We start from the raw sequence: 21,015 nt of genomic DNA, 5'->3' as shown, positions 1-21,015 counted from the left end.
ACACACGTATCGGTCGCAAAACGTTCCGCATGCTAACCACAAGGAGGCTGCTGGTACTCGTCCAACCAGGCAATTGGTTCTCTACCATCGACTTGAAGGACGCTTATTTTCACGTCGAGGTGGCACCAAAAACACAGGAAGCCCTGCGTTTTGCATTTCAGGGAACAGCCTACGAATACAACAGGCTGCCATTTGGCTATTCCCTGGCCCCTAGTACGTTCAGCAAATGTGTGGACGCAGCGCTACAACCGCTGCGCAGCCAGGGGATGAGGGTCTTCTTTTATCTGGACGACCTCATCGTGATGGCCAGGTCCAAACAATTGGCCATTTTTTTCACACAGTTCAGTTGATACTTCACCTGACCAAGTTGGGTTTTGCCATCAACTGGAAGAAGAGCAACCCCCAACCAAACCAGCGGCCGAATACTTGGGGATTGTGCTCGACTCTGTCAGCCTGAGAGCCACTCTGTCGGAGTCCAGACGGACAGCCCTACAGCAGGAGGTTCTCAAGCTACAACAGGTTCCACGTGTCACAGCCTTGGCCGTCATGCAAGCACTGGGGCACATGGCAGCAGCTCACCCGGTGGTTCCACTAGGACTGCTGCACATGCGTCGCCTGCAGAGATGGTTCGCCAGCCTACGCTTAGACCTCAAGAGGCAGAAGTTTCGGCTGCTGACAGTCCCCCCCAACAGTGCGGGGCAACCTGTAGTACTGGGGGTCCCCACGACATTTGTTGACCGGAACACCACTAGGACGAGTGACCTCGTACACGTCGGTGTTCACGGACGCCTCCATGATGGGGTGGGGAGGCACCTGCCTGGGAGGGCGATAGGTGGTGTGTGGCCTCCGGGGGGGACCGCCACATCAACCTCCTCGAGTTACAGGCAGTGTTCCCCTGGTTCTCCAACACTTCAGTCACCTGTTAAGGGGGAGACACGTGTTGGTGAGGACCGACAAATCGCACCACAGTCGTTTACATCAACAGGACAGGGCGGTGTACATTCCGCTGCCCTGTTAGCAATGGCGGAGAACCTGTGGTCATGGGCTTCAGAGCACCTACAATCTCTGAGAGCCCTCACGTTCCAGGAATCGAGAACAGGGGGCCGACCTCATGTCAAGGGGCGGCCCCCTGGAAGACGAGTGGAGACTGCAACCAGAAGTGGTACAGCAGATCTGGACACGATTCGGGAGGACACGGTGGACCTGTTTGCCAACAGGTCGAACACCCACTGCCCCCATTGGTTCTCCCTGAGCCTGCAAGACCATCCACCCTTGGGGGTGGAACGCATTTGCACACGCTCCATGGCCAAGAGGGCTACTTAATGCCTTCCCCCCCCTCCGTCTCATCCCCCAGCTACTGGAGAGAGTGAGAGTGGAGCGGCTGAGGGTTCATTCTGGTGGCTCCCGACCGGCGGTCGGCTCTGTGGGTACGCAGAGCTGACCACAATGATGGCGGCCCCCACCATGGCCCATTCCCCAAATCCGGGGGGCGCTGTCACAGGAGGCAGGCGCGATACAGGCGCTGCCGATCCTTGGGCCAGTCGCTTCAAGCCTGGGCCCTGAAAGGGACAGGTTAATGCGGACTGGGCTGACTGCGCAGGTGGTTGAAAACCATCCAAGCGGTTAGGGCTGGATCCACCATTGCCTGTTACAGGGCTAAGTGGTTAGGTTTCCAGCATTGGTGCGAAGAGAGGGAAGTGGACCCACTGACATGCTCAGTGGGAGACACTCTTTCCTTTCTACAGCTTTTGGTTGATAGAGGGCTGTCTCACGCGACTGTTAAGTGTTTACGCTGCAGCCATCTCATCATGCCATGAAGGGTTGGGCGGAGGTCCAGTCTTCGCCCACCCTCTGGTAAAACGGTTCCTGCAGGGGGTCAGAAGGCTACGACCAGTGGCACGCACTTCTGTACCACAGTGGGAATTGCCACTGGTACTCGAGGCCCTCACAAGGGACCCCTATGAGCCTTTGGAACGCTCCTCTTAAAGGTGTTGTCGTTCAAGACAGCGTTGCTTCTTGCTCTGACGTCAGCCAAGAGAGTGAGCGAATTGTGTGCCCTGTCAGTCCACCCGAGTTGTTTACTCCTTCGCGGGACCGCAGTGGTGCCATCCTTAAACCGAACCCCTCCTTTCTTCCTAAGAACATTAAGGAGCTCATTTCGGTCCAGAATCATCCAGTTGGAGGCTTTTCACCCTCCCCCTCATGAGGATTCGAGGGAGGCGAAACTGCATCTCTATGCCTGTGCGTGTGTTGACATACTATGTCGAACCGAACAGCCACTGTCAGGAACACCGACCAGTTGTTTGTGTGTTATGGTGACGGGACGGCTGGCAGAGCCCTGTCCAAGAAACGCTTGGCGAGGTGGATGTGTAAATGCATCCTCTCAGCCTACAGTCAAGCGGGTCGAGAATCCGCCCACTGTGGTCCGGGCGCACTCCACAAGAAGTGTGGCGACGTCTACGGGCCCTGTTTCAGTGGTGCGAGTGTTGAGGACATATGTACGGCGACATCGTGGTCTTCACCCTGCCCGTTCATAAGGTTCTATCTCTTGGATGTATCAGGCTCCTTCTCCAGGTCTGTGCTCACTGTAGGGTCACAGGACATGTGAGAGGAAGGATGTGTCAAGTGTTTTTTAATACTTGATCCCCACAGGGTGTCATGCACTGCATTGGACTGTGCTCTGCTAGGACACTGTCAATGAGTGCGCAGGAGGTCTAGGGTTGAGACCTCCTGCGCGGTTAGACCACAACTTCACCCAGCCTAGTCAGGTGCTGCTAACTGGGATGAAGTTGTACCCGTTATCACTCCATACGGTGGTTAAGATTAATAAAGTGGTGACTGGGTCTTGGTACCTAACCGGTAGCTGGTGTGGTCAGTGGGCGGAGCCTCTCCCGCGGCAGGGAGTACATAAATCGGGGCTTCGCCTACTGTACCCATAGAGTCCAGTAGAGGGCGAAGCCTGTGTGAGATATAACGAAGGTTACGATATTGTAACCCTAGTTATATTAACACAGGCGGAGCCCTCTACTTAGGGCCCTGCCGCTCTTTCGCCTTACGCTGAAGTTTGGTGGAATGAGGGCAGCTGGCGGTGCATCTGCTTATATAGCCCGCTAAAGGGCGGGAAAGGTAGGCACGCCATACTGGCCGGCTACGTACATGCAAATTTCAGTGGGCCATCGCGCGTACGCGATTGGAGGAGAGATATACCCATAGAGTCCAGTAGAGGGCTCCGCCTGTGTTAATATAACTAGGGTTACAATATCGTAACCTTCGTTCCTCACGGCATCATATGTTTTATCTGAAAATTAACCGGATGTCTGATGGAGTAAATACACAGCGCATCAGAGCTAGTGGGAGTAAACACAACTAGAGTAAGATGTATCAGCTCCACTGCTGTGCGGGTCGCCGCTACATTGGTTAACATTAGGGTCGGACTGTTGTCTCTTTTCCTGGGATCGGCCCAATCCCTACAGTAAATGCAAGTAACTTTGGTCATGTCAAGAGAACCATCTGGCAGGGCTTCAACTCTGAACTTGCCATTCAGAAAACCCGTTTTTATCAGTTTCGGAGGTTTGTTTCTACTTGCCATCCACATGTTACTGCTGCGTCTGCAATGCCTCTTGTAAAACCGGATGAATGAGAGCCTATACACGTTGGTTTTCTTGTATTAATTTAATTCATCATGTATGCTCAGTTGTTTTACACACCATTTTAATTTCATAGTGACTAATAAAACCAAAGTGTTGGATCAGTTGAAGGTCACGCCATGTCAAACCACCACCCAGTATGAATGAAGTATTTTGCTATAAGCCCTTCAGTCTTTACTTCAAACAAGGTAATTAAGTTAAAAACTGCTGCTTCTGGTGACTGAAAAGACTGATTGCATGAACATATTTGTCATTTCATTCGTGAACTCTTTAATATGTGTTTTTTTTTATACATATGCATGTGTATTCTTCACCCGGTGTGTGTGTGTGTGTGTGCATGTACTGCAGGTGTGTTTTGTACCTGTTCGTCCTGCGCACCAGCCCCTCTATCTCGGCTGAACACCTTGAGGTCATATCAGCCCTGTGCTGGGCAGGTTGGCTGCTTCCCATTTAGATTATGGATGGTTATTACTGCCTCCTGGCTGTCAGTCAGATTAAACCAATATGTCCCAGGATGGAGGCTTATCGTGCAACAGAGAGGACGTTCTCCTGTGAAGGAGGAGGGACCATTTAAATAAGTCATCTCCACAACCTTCCGTGTTTTACAAATTTATTAGTGCAGCCTCGAGTTGTAGCCATGTGTGAGCTATTTGTTGCACACAATAGGACAATATGTTATATATTGTTCTTGTCTTCCTCTCATAAACATTACATGTTGTTATAATAGGTTATATATCTATCTCTCTATATCAGTAACAGTAGGACTATAACCACAAAATCACACTGTACATCACTTGTGACACTTGGCATTCCTGTAAAAACAATTCCAAGACTAATGTGCACACCTGCCTGTAATATGTTTTTATTTCTTTACAATTATTATTTTACACATCTCTTAATTCACCAGTCGTGTCCTATTTAGATTATAAGATCTCTTTTTTAGAGGGGCCCTGGTCAGGTCTCCTGGAAACAGAAAACAGTAAGAAGACATTTTTAGACATACTGTATCTAGCTAAAGAAGGATACAATTATGCTACTTAAATGTAACACATTAATGGATTACGCAAATTAATTTGTGCATTGTCGCTTAGCAGAACACTTATGATATTAAATAATTGAGAAGATTAACTTAAGTTACTTCATATTAATGTGCCATCACGGCTCAAATGTGTGGAGATGGTTTGGTTTTCACTACTTTTTAATGATAGCCGTTAACTAAACTGGCTACTTTTTTTATTTTTTATATGATGCAAGTTCACTTTAGTGGCAAATCACTTCAAGATCATTTTAGATCTGTTTAAAGTTCTACAGCTGAATAAACTACACTGGTTTAGCTTTGATGTCAGCTTTTATTGGGGTGGGAGATTTTAAGATCTGCTAGATTTGCAGGGTTTTATGAACAGAAACATTTTAATGCTCAAATATAGAACAAGGGCAAACAGTGATGTAAAATCACATTGCCAGGATCTGACTTCAATAATTTACACTTTTTTTCATTGCTGAGTGTGATACTTTGTTCTGGTGTGGGTTCCTGGCACAATATTTGCAGCATTTGCATCAGAATATTTGCCAAAGCAGTCTGTGAAGGCATTTATTGATTGACTGGGGTATCTTTATCCTGGATCCCCTCTACACACCATGGTTGTTAAAGCAGATAACAGCGGCACGGCCGTTTCGGCTAATGCTGTGTTCAAGGCAGGCTTTTGAAACCGTAAGTTACAGCTTCAAGTCACAACAACGACTTGGTAGCGTTCCAGGTAACCCGTAGCTCGTGTTTTTACCGTCCTGTTGTCTGTGAAAGTTCCCTATAACGGCCACTCGTAACTTCCGACCCGTGAACTCGTACCAGATCGAACTGGTATGACTTCACAGGAAGGAAAAACACGAGCTACGGGTTACCTGGAACGCACCATGAGTTAGCAGCCCCCGCCCTTGTCAGGCATCAATTGGTCCTCGTGCTACGTCACCACATTCACGCGCATCCCTTGGCTGCACACACAGCCCTTCATGCCGTTCTCTCCCCTCATTGGATAACACTTGTATCCCACAAGGAAAATTTTCTCCTCGGGTTACAGCAGAGCAGAGTGACGGAGAGACTCGTGTTTAGGCTGAAATACTTCATGTAAGTGATTGCTGACGGAAAATAGGACTATTTAGGACTTATATTAACAAAAACATTCCACTGATATCTGCTTTAATGAATACAGTACTTGTAAACAGGATAATGGGATTTAGAAATAAAAATACTAAACAAGGTGGTGGTAAATGAAAACCGAGCACCTCTAGAGTATCCACATTTAAACTGAACCTTGGCTTCAACACAACTAAAAAGAAATATCCATACCTCAGTGTTAAAGTAGGTCACTTGGCAGAATCTGCACCATATGACTGCCCCAAAAACTACACATGCCTGCTCTGTGGTTAAGTCTGAATCAGGTTAGGCAAATGAAGCTATGGTTAGGAAAACGTCAGCGTCGCAGTTTCAAGAAGCCAGTGTTGTCAGCACCAGATGGGCCATGAACTGTGCACACGTGTCACAGTCACACACCTCGTTAGCCCAGCCATCCATCCCAACTTCTTCCTTAAGTGGTTTTGCTGTAACAGTGTCACATTATCTCTGCACTTGTTACATAGAGAGGACAGTAAGTACTGTGTGAGCGAACGACTGCCGTTCCTTAATAAGGACCGTCTGTAACACCCCTGATTAGCTCAGCACCAGTCACATTAAACCAGTTTTGGAACTACCTGGGCATTAATCCAGTACTAGTGACTGGATGATTGGTTCCATTTTTTTTTTTCACTGTTTCTGTTGAGCCAAACACATTTTTCTTGTCAGACAGTGATAGATAATCAGCAACGTTTATTTCCATGGGAAATAAGCCGCATGATGCATCTGGCAGTGGGTGTTTCAACTCATCTTGGGAACATCAACAAGTGAGACATAATTTTTTGCAGCCTAGCCCGTATTGTACAAATAACACTGGATTTTATTCACTCTTATGATTCACCATTGCAATACTTATAAACAAAACAAAACAAAAAACTTCCTTTTATGTATCTCCATCTTCTCTGCATGTGTATTTATGTGTGGGTGTGAATAGCTGTCAGCACTCAGAGGCATATGATGTTTTTTTTTCCCTCTCTTTCTTTCTGAGTGTGTAATCGTGTGTGTACACTATAAGACAGTATGTGTCTGTGGCCTTGCATGTGTGTGTCTCAACCCCTATGGTACGTGAGGAGAGAGGGAATGGTGGAGAGAAAAACCTCACTAAGTGAAGCGTGGAATGTGCTTGGTTTTGGGATTACATTAGGCCCGTGCATAGGAAAACACAAAGGGGAGCTTCTGCTGCCAAGCAGATGAGAGGTTGGGAAAGTGCTTTGGCTTTGGCTCCTTGTGACTTCAATTAAAGCTTTCTCTCACATTTAAAACAGTGTCATAGGCTGGAATTTGACTCTTAAATTCCAACTGTTGATCACTATGGTGTTTGAGTGAATCATTGTCTCCTTCAGTTTGCAGCTGCTGAGAAAAATATTTGTTTTTTTTTCTCCATTTTTTTTAGATTTAACAGATACGCCGAATACAACACACCCCTTTACCCCCAGCATTAAGGTACCAAATTAAAGAGGCAATTTAAACGTTTTTGAAACCCTCTGAGAGCACTTGGCGGAGCGATTTTATTTTCACATCCAAAAACACCACAGGGAATGCAGGCCAACAGAACGGTGATGTTTGGTTTGTGAAGAGGAGAAAAATCTACCCGTGTTTCTCTGTGTTGCTACTAGAAATGAGACTTGATTAGTTCTCTAAGATGGATTTGGATGCATTTGCATCTGTGTGAAAAGCTGGCATCCATAACTGTCTTACTGTCTGATGTTCATGCCTCATGATCTATGTGGCCTTAACCCCTCTCCATATGCTAATACCTTATTAGTATTCAGCGCTGCAGATGAAAACATGTACATGACATTGAATCATACTTTAATTAAGCGAGCATGCTCTGTGGAAGGTAGTATCATTAGCTGTTGAGAAGTAACACAAAATTAATGTGAGATGAAATCCCTATACATTGGGGTCTCATTTGTCTGCGCATCCATCCATCCATCCATCCATCCATCTGCTCCAGGGGCAGTGGTTCACACAGAAATGCAGTAATGTATTTCATTACCAATAATAATGCCAAGTTTATTTGTCATCCCATGCTTTTCATGCCCTTGGCCTCCTGCCTCTGCAACTTTCTCCAGCTTTCAGGCACATTTTTTGAAACCAATTTTACAAGTGATGATTGAGATAGAGGGCTGTGGTAATGAAGGTAGACAGGCTGAATCTCAGCCATGGAGCTGGAGTAGGGCTCGCTCGCCAGGGATGAAGCATGCAAGGATGTATGCCACAGGGGCTAATCCTACACTGGTCCAGAATGATGAACACATATTAGTCAAAGGCCACCGACCAGGACATTGCATAGTAGCACTGTATGAATGGGGGATGGGCTCTAACGCTGTTCCAGGTTAGTTTTCATGGCAACAGTGTGATTCCTGTTGGCAGGATGTTGTGCCCTACAGGTAGCAGGTGTGTCAGGCCTTACAGACTTTATTTTCCATTAGATTACGTCAATTGTTACTGCACATATGGCTGTATATAATGCAGTTAATGATGAAGTCTAATCAGCAATGCTACATGCAGCTGCAGCACCGAATACTGTGACATTATTGTGATAAAGCTAATGTAATTCTTCTCTCTTCCCCTCCTCCTTCTTTCTCCTGTTCTGTGTCTCAACAGCAGCAGATGGTGAGGAACCAACTTCAGCAGGTGGGACATTTTTTATGCTTGGTAACATGATTTCCCTTCATTTGTGTATGTGTGTGTGTGTGTGGTGGTGGGAGAGAGCTCCCTCAATTTTTAAATCTTCACCAAGTCCCTTCCTTTCTCCATACTGCTTGTAATTCCTTCATCAATTCACTCATCATGCCTGGTCAGCAGCACTTATTCATATTCTGAGCTGAAGGAAGTTTGCTGCTGCGATTAGCCTCTCATTTGCCGGAATGAGCCACCGCCTTCCTGTTGCAGTTTTCACAGTCCCCTTGGAGAAAGGAAACGTGAACAGGAACTACGGATATTTCGATAGGAATGCAAACAGTATGTTTACGCCATTTGCTATCCAAGAGGGACGTTCTGGCTTGTTTGCCAACCGGCTACGGCAAAAGTTTTATCTATCAAGCTTGGCCCATCGTCTTCAGTAAGTGAAGCTAGTGAGGCTAATGCTACGTTGGTCCAGCCAGACCTTTCTTCTCTGTAGAAAGGTTGTGGTGAACGAGACTATTAGGTTCATAACGCAGCCCTATTCAAACCTCCTCTATTAATGTGACTCAAGAGAAATATCCTGTCTTTGTCTGGTACAGAGTTTGGAGATTGTTTTCAGAACTTCACAGTCCAATTCAGTCCAATAATTGCTTTTGCTTGATTGCTTTTCATCATGCTAGTTCCTGCATACCTGAGTATTTAATATCATTTCTAGAGCTGTTTTTGTAAATTGGCCTGAATGTATATGTGAGCGTTGACTTTAGAGATCCATTAGTTAAAGAGCACCATTAACCTACAGCGATCTCTATTTCTCAAAAACCTTATTGTATTTCATCCAGAGCGCAATGCACTGTATCCTTAAATGTCTGCCATTAATATCAATCTATGTATCAGTTCCCAGAGGAGAGTATTGGTTGTGTCCTGAGCTGCTTTTAGTGTTTGCATATAATGGGTAGTAAAGTAAAGAACTGTGAACTATCATACAGGATCTCTCTTTTAAAATCATATTATTAGAGACCATGTTTGGTATTCACAAGTACTGCTTCTCATTATTGAGAGAACTAATGTAACGAGAGTTTTATTACAAAAGCAAGACCACAGAGGACAACAGTAAACAAGAACCTGATTTATCTTCATCAGTGATGTAATTAAAATGTCACTTCACATCCTGTGGAAGCACTGCAACTGAATACAAACTTCCCTGCTCTAAATGCATCCTCAGCATCTATTTGTTTTTGTCTATGCTTCTTTCATTAATATTAATCTCTGTTGGATGATATGAGATCAAATGGGTTAAAACAAGAATGATTAATTTAAATAAGGCATAATACCCCAGGAATCAAAGCAGGGTTTGTTGTTGTGATGCCAAGAACAGTGTAATCTCAGTCTCTTAGTCCAAAAAAAAAAAAAAAAAAAAATAGAAACACAAATATACATGCGCACATACACACATACAGTGCAGTGATGAAGCATTTTTATGGTGCAGCCTCAGGCTAAAATCAAGCTAATTTGTTTATTCCCTTATACACCAAATACCCAACAATGACAGAGCATAATTTGATATTTTTGATATTTCTATACAGAGGCTCCCAAGACCACAGTGGTCTCCATAATTCCTACATGGAAGCAGGAAGCGGGAGAGCAGAGCTTGTTTAGGAAGGTGACAGAGAACCCAATGGTCACTCAGGCTCGGCTCCAGAGATCCTTTAGAGAATGGAGAAACGTCCAAGACAACCAATTCCACACGTCATGTCTGGTTTCCTCCAGGCTATATGCTTAGAATACAGGTCAAACAGTTCAATCTTGGTCTCGTCAGTTGAGGTAATCTTGTTTCTCACAGTTTGAGAGACCTTGCTGTGTTTTTTTGCACAGTTTCCCTGAGGAGAGTCTTCACCGGACCACTCTGACATAAATCCCACACTGGGGGAGTGATTTGGTGATGGTTCTCCAAATGATGATCAATCAGCGGTAGTTATCACAGGTGGTCTGCAGTCAAAGTGTAGAAACATCTCAGAGATAATAAAGAGAAGCAGGTACCCAAGTTAAAGTTCAAGTCTCACAGCCCACTACCTAAATTAGTGTAATATTTCAAGTTTTCCTTTATTTAATTAATGTTAAATAATAATATTCTCTCGAACCCTATTTTTGCTCCTTTTGCAACAACAGTGACTTTTTAGATTTTTTTAGATTTTTAGATTAAACTGAGTGTGAGGACTGAAAAGTTAAAAAATAAATAAATAAAAAAACAATTGAAAGTGTGAGATTAAATGTCAAATTTCTCTCCAAGTTTCAAACTGAGAAGACGTATGATTGTCTGAGGGAATAAATGTCATGCAATAGACAGACAGGATATCTGATATCAAGGCAGTTTATGGGTATGAATCAACACATATTTAATACACCATCCCTTACCGTCTTAGTGTTTCGAAAAATAATTATACTACCAGCTGTTAACATGCTAATATTCAGCAGTTATTTGTAAGTTACAATTTGGGTTTGTCTCTCCTATACTTTACATATTTCAGATAACAGAGAGAGGGGGAGCAAGAAATAATTATCGGATGGAAAAATGACCTGAATTAGGTGTGACTTGTGACCACTGACCTGGAACTGGACTTAGAGAGAAAATAGGACAGGGTGATGTGGAGGGCCAAATTACTTATGACAGGTTTGAAGAATTTAGCATATCGGATGCTATTTCACAGTCTTCATATCTTTAATACCCATATTCACACCCTTTGTCTGGGCTCCTATAAAGGGGAGCCCTTCTTCAGCACAATTGGCCTGTATTTTTTCAGCTCCCGTGTGTATCTCTGTGTCTATGCCCCCATGCTGATTTGATTGTATTGTAGTGTCGTCTGTGAACATTTGCCAACCATCTGCCCCCCATCTAAAGCCACTATTAAAATTGAAACTTTTAGGTCCAGAGAGAATATATGCTTAGTTTGCTAACCTTGACAGAATATTGGATTTCATTTCGTCCACTGCCTCGATGAAATATTACAATTGTCTGCATTTCATTTACATGAGGTTTGATTCATTCTTTATATCTAAGAAAGTCTATTTGCATTGTAAGAAACAGGAAATTCTTGAACACTAATACAAAGGGACATGGATATAACTGACTGCACATTTCTACTGCAGATAATAAGAGCTGTGGACAGAGTGTGACACTGTGTTGTGTTTCATACTGTACTCAGTATATTCTATCTTTGCTTTTGTTACATTCATTATTCAATTTAATCTTGAGTGTGTGAAATTAACATTTTCTTTTTATAAAGGTGTTTGATCAGTTATAAAGTAATCTGCAGAGTAAAGGTACATTTACAAGGGACACTTGTCTTTCACTCTGTGTAAGGAGATTCTGATACTGACGTAAACACATAAAGAAAGACGTTCCTCTTCAACTGTTTGTCTCAGATTGTTACGTGCTCAAAAGTTTTTCAGCACCAACTGATGAGTTCATCAGATCAACACATAAGTACCTGAAATGGGATATTATTTCTGTGTACAGACTAAGTCTAAAAAGTATAAACACGGCAACAGAGAGTGCTATGTTAGATAATTATGCATTTCAGTGCTTTGTAGTTTATGCTTTATGCACATATCACACATGCTAACTTGTTTTAGACTGATTTTCTATCATCAAACCACATACAGAACGAAAAAGTGAATAAACATCTCAACCATTTAATTTGCGTCTGCCTGAAGTTGCATGAAATTGAAGGTTGCTTTGTTGTGCGTGTTCTTTGTCAGTGCAAAATGTGTTTCTCTGGCTGAAGAGTTATACTTTTCTCTTTTAAATCAAACTTTGGCCTAACATCAGTCTGACAGATCCACACTGTTGCTGGTATTGATCAAGTAAAATATTCAGGATGTAGTTCTTTCAGACAGCTCCGGCAGATGCGGGCTGTGGCTTCCACACATCAACCGCAAATTAAAGCACTGCAGATGCTGCACATACAGTATTGCATATATATACTGTATGTTTTATCACAGAAGGTCAGGGTTGAGGCAATCAGAAAATATCCACTTTCTGAAATGAATTTCAACCAGGTGCCTTCACTAACACTGAGAATTTGAAAGCTCCATGGTCGTAGAGTACTCAAAAATACTGTACTTCAGATTGCCCTATAGAAAGTAATGTATATCTCAGCTTTAAGGTTAAGTGATTCATTCACAGACTCCAAGCAGAACACAGATAGTTCTGTACTGAACTGGTTAGAGACTGACTCTGTCTGATTATCTAAAATCTAAATGTATTACAGCTGTTTTCTGCTTTCAATTTGGCATTTCTCACAACCATTACAATCAGGAGAAGGCGTTTTTTAGGCAAGACCTTTAGGAGGCGGGAACACTGCTTTGACATTTTCATGGCATTTAGACTCTGACAAGACAACCTCAATTCCTGCATTTCTCTGAATCTTCCTGGAATGACCTCTCCTTTCAGTTATTTATTTGACATATTCCAAACCATTTTGTTTCTGCGTAGTTCTTACTACTTTGAACTCTAAGTGCATTTGTCTGACATTGTCAAATGCTGATGGGCTGAAATGGCAGAGTGGGAAGGGCACAGGAGGACAGGACTTATTGAAAGCAGGAACTTACGGTAGCTCACGCTGAGAGCACTGATGTAATACTGGTGGTACAATGCCAACTTTCATCAGTCGAGGTGAAAGATGGGTGCAGTGACCATGAGCTTGTGAACCAGTGAAGCCATCACAGAAAAAGAAGCTAGGTTAAAATAGATTTGACACAATTAGGCCATGTCAGATTTCTCTGTGGTGTGGCTGGGTGCACATTCAGAGCTGAGGAGCAATGTAAATTTCACACTCAAGATGCAGGTATAAGTAAAATGTGATTTTTTTTTGTTTGTTTGTTTCTTTATTTTCCTTTCGCTTCAACATTTTAGGAAACTGGATGAGTTTGGTTAATCTGCTTGTCGGTGCCAAATCAGTGCCATTTAATTAAGACTGAAATTCAGAGCTGTTTTCATTCTCAGGGTCACTTTTTCATTGACAGTCACTTCATTTCACTGTTCTGAGCCCTTTGGTTGCAACTGGCGGTCATGGCTCACTATAGTCTTAAGTGGAAGAGCAAATCTTTTGCACAGATGATTGTGGTTAATGCGGGTATTAGATTAAAGGCACTCCTGCTGCTGCTGTACAATAAATGGTCAGCTGGCCCCACAACATGACCCACTTGACTGGGATCAGCAGAAATCTTTGTCAAGGAATGGTCAATAATGCTGTGTCCGACCTCCTCATGACCCCACACAATCATGTTAAAACTATTAAGGGTAAGTGGACACCAGGGTTGCTACAAAAGATTTCTTTCCTTAACCCTGCATGTACTTCTTAGTTAAATAGATACCTGCTATATTGTGAAGGTATATAAATACATACATATATATATATATTTTTTTTTTGTTCAGTGAGTGTCTGTAATGGAAAAACAGAGAACAAAAGGATCAGTCTTTAATTATGCTCTACAAGTTAGTCTTTATACCTCAAGGTTCTCAGCTTCAATGGTACATTGTAGTGATGTAAACAAAGGCATTTATAAGGGTAATGTATAAGATACAGCACATTTTCAGAACAGTAAGGCCCTCCATAATGGAATTAGTATTTCTTGTATATTTGAAAAGAGCTTTTGTCTGGGACAGCTGTCAGCTAAGATGTTACATACATACATGTTCCCTTAACCCTGAAAATGTCACGCTGCTGCGATTGATGTGTAAGGAAACAAAGGATGCTTTCCTGTGTTTAACCAATGGTCAGGTTTTCACAGCTGATTGATTGGCCTCTCTTTGCTGCCAGAAAAGAAATCACAGCACTCGTGCTGGACACAACACAGGCTCACATCAATCACAGAGCGAGTGTTGGCTTGTACAGCAGAGCAGCAGCTGACATTCACACAAGAAAGCTGCCAATGTTTCTTCCAGACACGCATCGTACAACTCACATGCAGGGTGAAGTGAGCGTCAACTGACAGCCTGATGAGATCTTCTCAGATGACACACGGTTCCCATTTCCTCTGCCTTTTCTTGAAAAGTTGCTTGTTTTTTTTCTTAGACGTGTCCAGCCCCTTCCTCCCTGCAGTGTGCACCATGCCTGTCATTCTTTTGTGCACTCGTGCTTTGCTAAAAAAGGTTCAGTTGGTGCAGAGGATGAGAAAATTTTGTTTCTTCAAGGCATAAAGTAGCAATTTATGTATCAAAACAGAAATAAGAAGACTGTAGTTTATCAGATTTGTGTAGGGGTTGTTTATTTTGTTCAGCAGGTTATGAAAGAATTTTATAAATCTCAACCCACTGCAGACGTGATTGTAGCCATGGCAATTACATGCAGAATTTTCCTATTACAGGGGCTATTGCCTCCTCTCTGTGGATATCTCCCTTATATCCTTTCAATATAAAATGCTTAGCTAATGTCAGATATTCTGCGTGGATACTGTGACTGGTATCTGATCTTGACACAAAATCATTGCAGTTCATCAACTTCTGACCTTTTTTCAACACACAAATACACAGTCTCGCCTTGAAGTAAGCTTTGCTTCAGTACTGTCATCCGTATACGTGAACCACAATGTACAAATATCTCAGAAATAGTTCTTTGTAATGTTTTGGAGCGTTTCATATCTGAAAACATTTCTGACTCAGTGTTGCTGTACAGAATACACACTTTCAATGCATCTCGCACACACTCATGTTGACTCTCTCTCTCCCTCTGCCTCCTTCTCCTTTATGCGCTCTCCATTAGAGAGGCTGTCAGTATGCCTTGCTGCGACTATAGATGATCACGTCAAAACAGCCCTGAAACCTAACCCCTCCCCTTCCTGAGAGAGCAGGGCCTCTGTGAAAGCTATTATTCGTTCCTCTGTTCAACCGATTAGCCACCGCTCTCATTATTACTGGTACAGGTCCTTGCTTTGAAATGGCACGACTTCGATAGGATTACCTCGTTTATAATTCATATCCAGAGGCCTACCAATTCCAATGTGAGAACAATAACAAGATGGCGAGTGTCGTTTATTTATTTTCTGTATTGAGTTCATTTTGAGCACACACATGTTCAGGGTTGGGATGATGCAGAATACAATTCAAGGCCATGCCATTTTCTTGGCATTGTCAGATTTTGTGTTTATGGTTGTTCATTTTTCAAATTGACTTAAGAGGGCATGATAGCTCACCCTTGAGACTTCTTCTTGTTGCGCATCACTTAAAATGAAATAAGAGACCTGTCAAATAGCAGTTCACCTGTCAACAGTAAAATATGACCATGAAGACACTAGAATAGAAATTTTATCAAGAGACAGGAAGCTTTAAAAAAGACTCACGCAGGCAAATTTATTTTGCTTCCTCTGGTTCTGTTGTCAACAGACTTTCACAAGCTTCGCACTGGCAGTACATACACACACACAAACCCCTTGACTTTCCCTTCACATTGGTCTTTTAATGTACAACACTTGCTGAAGTTTAGCCAAGTTTGTTTTAATACCCAAAGGGAGACTTGCAAAGTTTTGCCATCCAATCTCAATCCACAAAGTTTTGACACTCCCAGAGCAGTTGTAAACTCAATGTTTAAAAGATGAGAAGATTATTGGCAGGCACTTGAGTTATGAAACCAATAAGCATGGGTCAAAACCTCGTTATTTACATTTGGCCCTATGCTGCAGGTTAGTCCCAGTAAGATTTTGGATGGCATTAATGTGACACCGTGTTGTGGGCCCTGCCAATGAATATAATAAATTGCTGTGTCATGCATCTGGTATAATCATGTCGAGTCAAGGCCTTGGTTATTATTGTCGGTCTTAAAGAAATATAATGAGCATGAGCAACAACAAAAAAAGGAATAGAAAATGGAATTCTACTGTTTGCTAAATCCTCAATACAGTAGCAGCTTCAGTTTCCCAGTGTTCGCTACACCAAAAAATTGAAGAAAAAACAGCGGTAATGATGAAAGTGTTGGTGCAAGACACAGCTAGAACATGAGTGCTTGAATGAATATGAATTCCCTTAGACATAAGTGTTTAGCACACAAAGGTCTTTTGTGTACTGAGCTGCCCTGACCCTCAGACAGAGGAGCACCTTTTGATTTTTCTGTATCTTACTTACAGTAAGAACTGTTGTAATGTGTTTTGTGTGGCACAGCAGCATGTGGAAACTTTTACAAAGGGGCTAACATTCAAGGTGATGTGAGGCTCTGAATACAGTGAATACATCAAAGACAGAGTTCATTCCCTTTCTGTGGAGTTTGAACAATTCTGACATATTTAATATTTTACTGCCACTAATTCGAAATTCTGTTTATGTCTGTAAACACATCTACATCGGCAGGCTCTTAAACTACTGTTCATTTCCCACTGCCCTACATTACATGTTTTGTTCACACATTAGGGTTAATTGAAATTAAATTACTGTTAATCTACTTAGTCCATTTAATTTTTGCACTTTTCTAAAGACTGGCTGTTACAATACTTAAAACCTTTTGCGCATTTGTGTTATACACATTTGCATTATCCTTTCTTATTACATGTTGTGTAAGCATTGCAGAGCAGTTTGCCTGTGGGAATCAGATTCTATTCTGATATTGATAATTGGCCTTCTCTATGGGGGAAAGGACAAAAATAGGCAATTAGACCAGTTTAACTGGTGAATTGTGCATAATATGTGGTCATTTTTCTTTTTCTTTTTTTTTTAGCAGAAAAGCTTGTTTGAATTGTACTAATTGCCATCATTTGGGTTTGCGTTGATTATAAAACAGATGCCTGATGATATAGTAGAAATGACGTTTGACCATGAAAGGTTAACAGTGACAGGCCCACAGGAGTAGATGGTATATTGTGTTCTATCAGGTGTATCATCCTGGTTCTCCTAATCCAGATTATATTGTTCTTTGTTGTGTTCAGGATCAGATCATTGCTGAAAAAATGTCTTCACCAGATGTTTTAGCTCTTGTCTTTAATATGCCTCTGTATTGTCAGATAGAAGTCCCTGTGGTGGTGTCGTCAGCAAACTTCACTACTGTTTGACTAGAGGATAGGGGTGCAGTCATGGGTGAAGAGAGTAAAGAGGGCTGGACTAAGCACAGAACCCTGCGGTGCATCTGTGCACAGGATGACGGTTGAAGATGTGTGTTTGCTCTGACATTTTGTGGTCTGCTGGTGAGAAAGTCTATAATCCACGAACAGAGCGAAGTTGCTAATCCCAGGTTGTTGAGTTTGCCTACCAGTTTATGGGGGATTATAGTATTATAGCTGAAGTCAACAAATATCATCCAGGCGTATGTGTCTTAAAGCTCCTGTTGGGACAGGTCTGTATGAGTTACACATCTGTTTCCTTGGTAAACAAACTGGCGGCTGACCTGTTGGGGGGTTATGGCCTAAACCTCTCTAAGCACTTAGCAGGGCAACTGGCCGATGGTCATAAAGGCCTTTGACTGCAGTCATTTTGAGCTGGGGGATGATGGAGGTGTTAAAATATCTGCTGATCACCCCAACTTGGTCAGCACATGACTTAAGTGTTCGGCCTAAAACTAAATCTGTACCACTCAGTATTCAGCTTTTCCCCACCATTCTTGATATATGTGGATGTGTGCTGGCACAAATACTTCTCAGTGCATACGTATACAGTAGGTGATATAGAGCTGCACCTTGGAGCTACTCCGCTCTCTTCACATACTCTACAGTAGCACTGAGAGGAGGAAGCGTTGCCTTCCTGTAGGGGACATGTATGGTGCCTTGGGCTGCCCTCCAGACCAGACCAGCAGCAGTCACTGAAGCCAGCCCCCCTCTCTCCTGTCATCCTCTGTTTTCCCTATCAAGCTGTTTCATATACACACTGTCTCAATTGGCACAAACGCATTTTGCATTCAAACTTTTTGTTTTACAGTAAATGTGTTCAAACATTCAACAGATACACTTTTTTTTTTTTACTCAGTTAGGCTAGCGTGGTGAATGTGCAGGTCACAACTTGTCCATGAGAGTGTTTTGGAGCTGTTGGATTGTGTTTGAGGGAAACGTGGAAATACCATGAGCCTCCATCTCTCCCCCACCAGTCTGTGTAAAAACTGTGTAAAGAGCTTTGAGTGGTCCAAGTGACTAGAAAAGTGCTATATAAGTGCAAGTCCATTTACCATTTACCACTAAAATGACATCCGGTTTGCCGTCTGCCAGACTCCATGTGAACGCAGCATTACTCTCTTAAATCAGATAGTTGGATGAGGTTTTCTGAGAATGTTTTTGTTGCTGTTGGCAGGCGATATTCATTTTATTCATGCACTCAATGAAATGCAGTGTGCTAGTCCAGACAGAATATATTACAGAGAACACTGTGTTCTTACATGGTAAATAAGACAGTAAAAGATGCACACTGTTATCAGAGTCTCACAATCTTTACTTCTTAATTCTATTTTCCGCCCCTTCTCCACAGGCCCATGCCATCCAAACCCTTGCCACAACAGAGGAACATGTGAGATCAGTGAGACCTACAGGGGCGACACCTTCATTGGTTACGTCTGCAAATGTCCACCAGGCTTCAGTGGAGTTCACTGCCAACACAGTAAGCTATGCCGCTTTCTTCCTTTTTTATATGAAATCAACAAGTGTAATATGTAATATTTTAGAAAACCTATGCCACACACTCCCCACATTCCCATGAAGTATGATTTATCTGTCTAGTGTTAACGGTTTCCCAACACAAATAATGCCCTTGAGCAGTGAATTTATGTTGAAAAGCCTACATAAGGTAAATCACTGTTGAAAGGACGAGTTCAGCGAAACGATAGTGGGTTTGGTACAGAAAAGAAGTGCTGAACTGGCTTTCTTTTGTTGAGCATGCTCTTAATAAAGGTTAGTGTCAGAAGGTCTTTGCTGCCTATGAGATAATACTTTATGTTAGTCCAGGAGTATCATTTTCCACCCCAGTACAATTTATACACTATCTTTAAACTGACTCTCTGAACTCTAAAACCTCCAACCTCCTGAAACCGGGCACAGGGGTAATCACTGCAGACCTGATGCACAAGCACATGAGGGAGCGACCGACACTGACGACTGTAAAAATTTACTTCACATCACAGCAGTTGGATATAGCTGGATATGATTTACTAACTGGTCTTACTGGTGTCTGTGTTTTGATGTAATTTACAACATTTTACAATGAAATAAATGAAAGTCCTTGGATACATCACCTTTCTCAAAACAACAAAAATCTTTATTGATTTCTCCATCTTTCTTCCTGAAATTCCACCACTAAGCCTTTTGATTTAATAACTGTTCAGAGCAACAACAAGGTAAAGTCGTAACTGTAGTATTTACTGTTCTCAGCAAAAATTTGATTCTTTCAACCTTGGTTGTATCAATATCACTTGGAGCAGCACTTACCTGTTACTTGTGACAAGTGAAATCAGGTTCATTTATTTGGAAAAGAAAGGATGTCATATAACAAGTGGAATCAATATTTTCTTGCCAGCAGTTGAAATACACAAGTGTTTCAGTAAAACTATGGATTTGTTTTCTATTCATAGTCTATATATGCTAGTATTTTGAAATAGCAGGTAGCTTTGTCATGTTGTGGTGCACTAAATCTTGCTAATCCTGCAGTATGATATATAGGCCAAGTCCTGTGGCTGCCCTGCATGTGTGTGTGCTTGGCTGAGCATTGCATTAGCCTGCACTACACGGTTGTCCTTCATCACAGGTGTGCTTGTAAGTAATGGATTTAATGTATCATGGTGTAAACTGTTTGGTGAGATGGATCCCTACTTTGTTTGAGGGAAAAAGAAGGAGGGAGAGACCAACCGCAGACTCATTGTATCTGTCTCATAACTGTCACATTTACAGCAAGGTTAAACAAGAAAATAAAAATAAAACATGGGCTTTTATTTTGGAACGTTCCGTCTCAGCCATTTATTTGTTTCCACATCATTGTTTCCTTGCCCCCCCTTGTTTTATTAAAAAGGCACAAAACATAAAAGGAAATGCAGCAAGTCAGCGGAATGTGACTGTGTGTGTCTCCAGCCAGAACTATGAGCAATTGGCTAGCATTTATGTCATAATTCAGTTATTGTTGCCTATTAAGCCCTTAGGGTGGTGAGAAACTGATTCGATATGGGTGGAATACACATTAATGTCTGCCAATTTCCCTCACAGGCATTACAGTGGAAAGGAAGAGAGTGGGTGAGAGAGAGAAACAGAGAGAGAGGGAGAATCTTGCACCTTACGACATTAATAATCAAATCCAGCATCTGGGTAGCTCCCGCAATTAAATGATAAAGGCATATAAATAATTTTTCTTTTAGAATCACAGCGTAGTTGATGTGATGCTGATGTTTAATGGATGCCAAGCCTAATGAACAGGATGAAATTGATAAAACTCAACAAAATACTGGCTGAGAATTCTACAGGGTACAAGAAACAGAGCAGCAATGGCAGCAGGTGAACAATCTGTCATGTAAACTGTGTGTTATTTTAATGAACGTCTCCCAATTTTATGGGCAGATAATGATGCTAGTCTTTCCACTGCTGATGACAGTTCAAACTAGTACATAACCTTTAAGTGCTGCATCT

General features: G+C 42.4%; 1 protein-coding gene across 2 annotated transcripts in view; it reads left to right on the top strand.

The window, feature by feature from the left end:
• The window catches only part of edil3a (EGF like and discoidin domains 3a), a 120,053-nt gene that overhangs the window by 27,294 nt on the left and 71,744 nt on the right, over nt 1-21,015 (top strand). Inside the window, exons 2-3 of one of the 2 annotated variants that reach the window (XM_085787036.1) lie at nt 8,425-8,454; nt 18,878-19,006. In XM_085787036.1, the coding sequence (XP_085643162.1) occupies nt 8,425-8,454; nt 18,878-19,006 (159 nt within the window). The remainder of the gene's footprint in view (nt 1-8,424; nt 8,455-18,877; nt 19,007-21,015) is intronic. The other variant, XM_085787037.1, reaches the window with a different exon arrangement.

Source organism: Trachurus japonicus, chromosome 9 (genome assembly GCF_045865225.1).
Source record: "Trachurus japonicus isolate A0001 chromosome 9, Traja_1.0".
Classification (NCBI taxonomy): Eukaryota; Metazoa; Chordata; class Actinopteri; order Carangiformes; family Carangidae; genus Trachurus; species Trachurus japonicus.
This window is presented reverse-complemented; position numbering and strand designations above follow the sequence as displayed.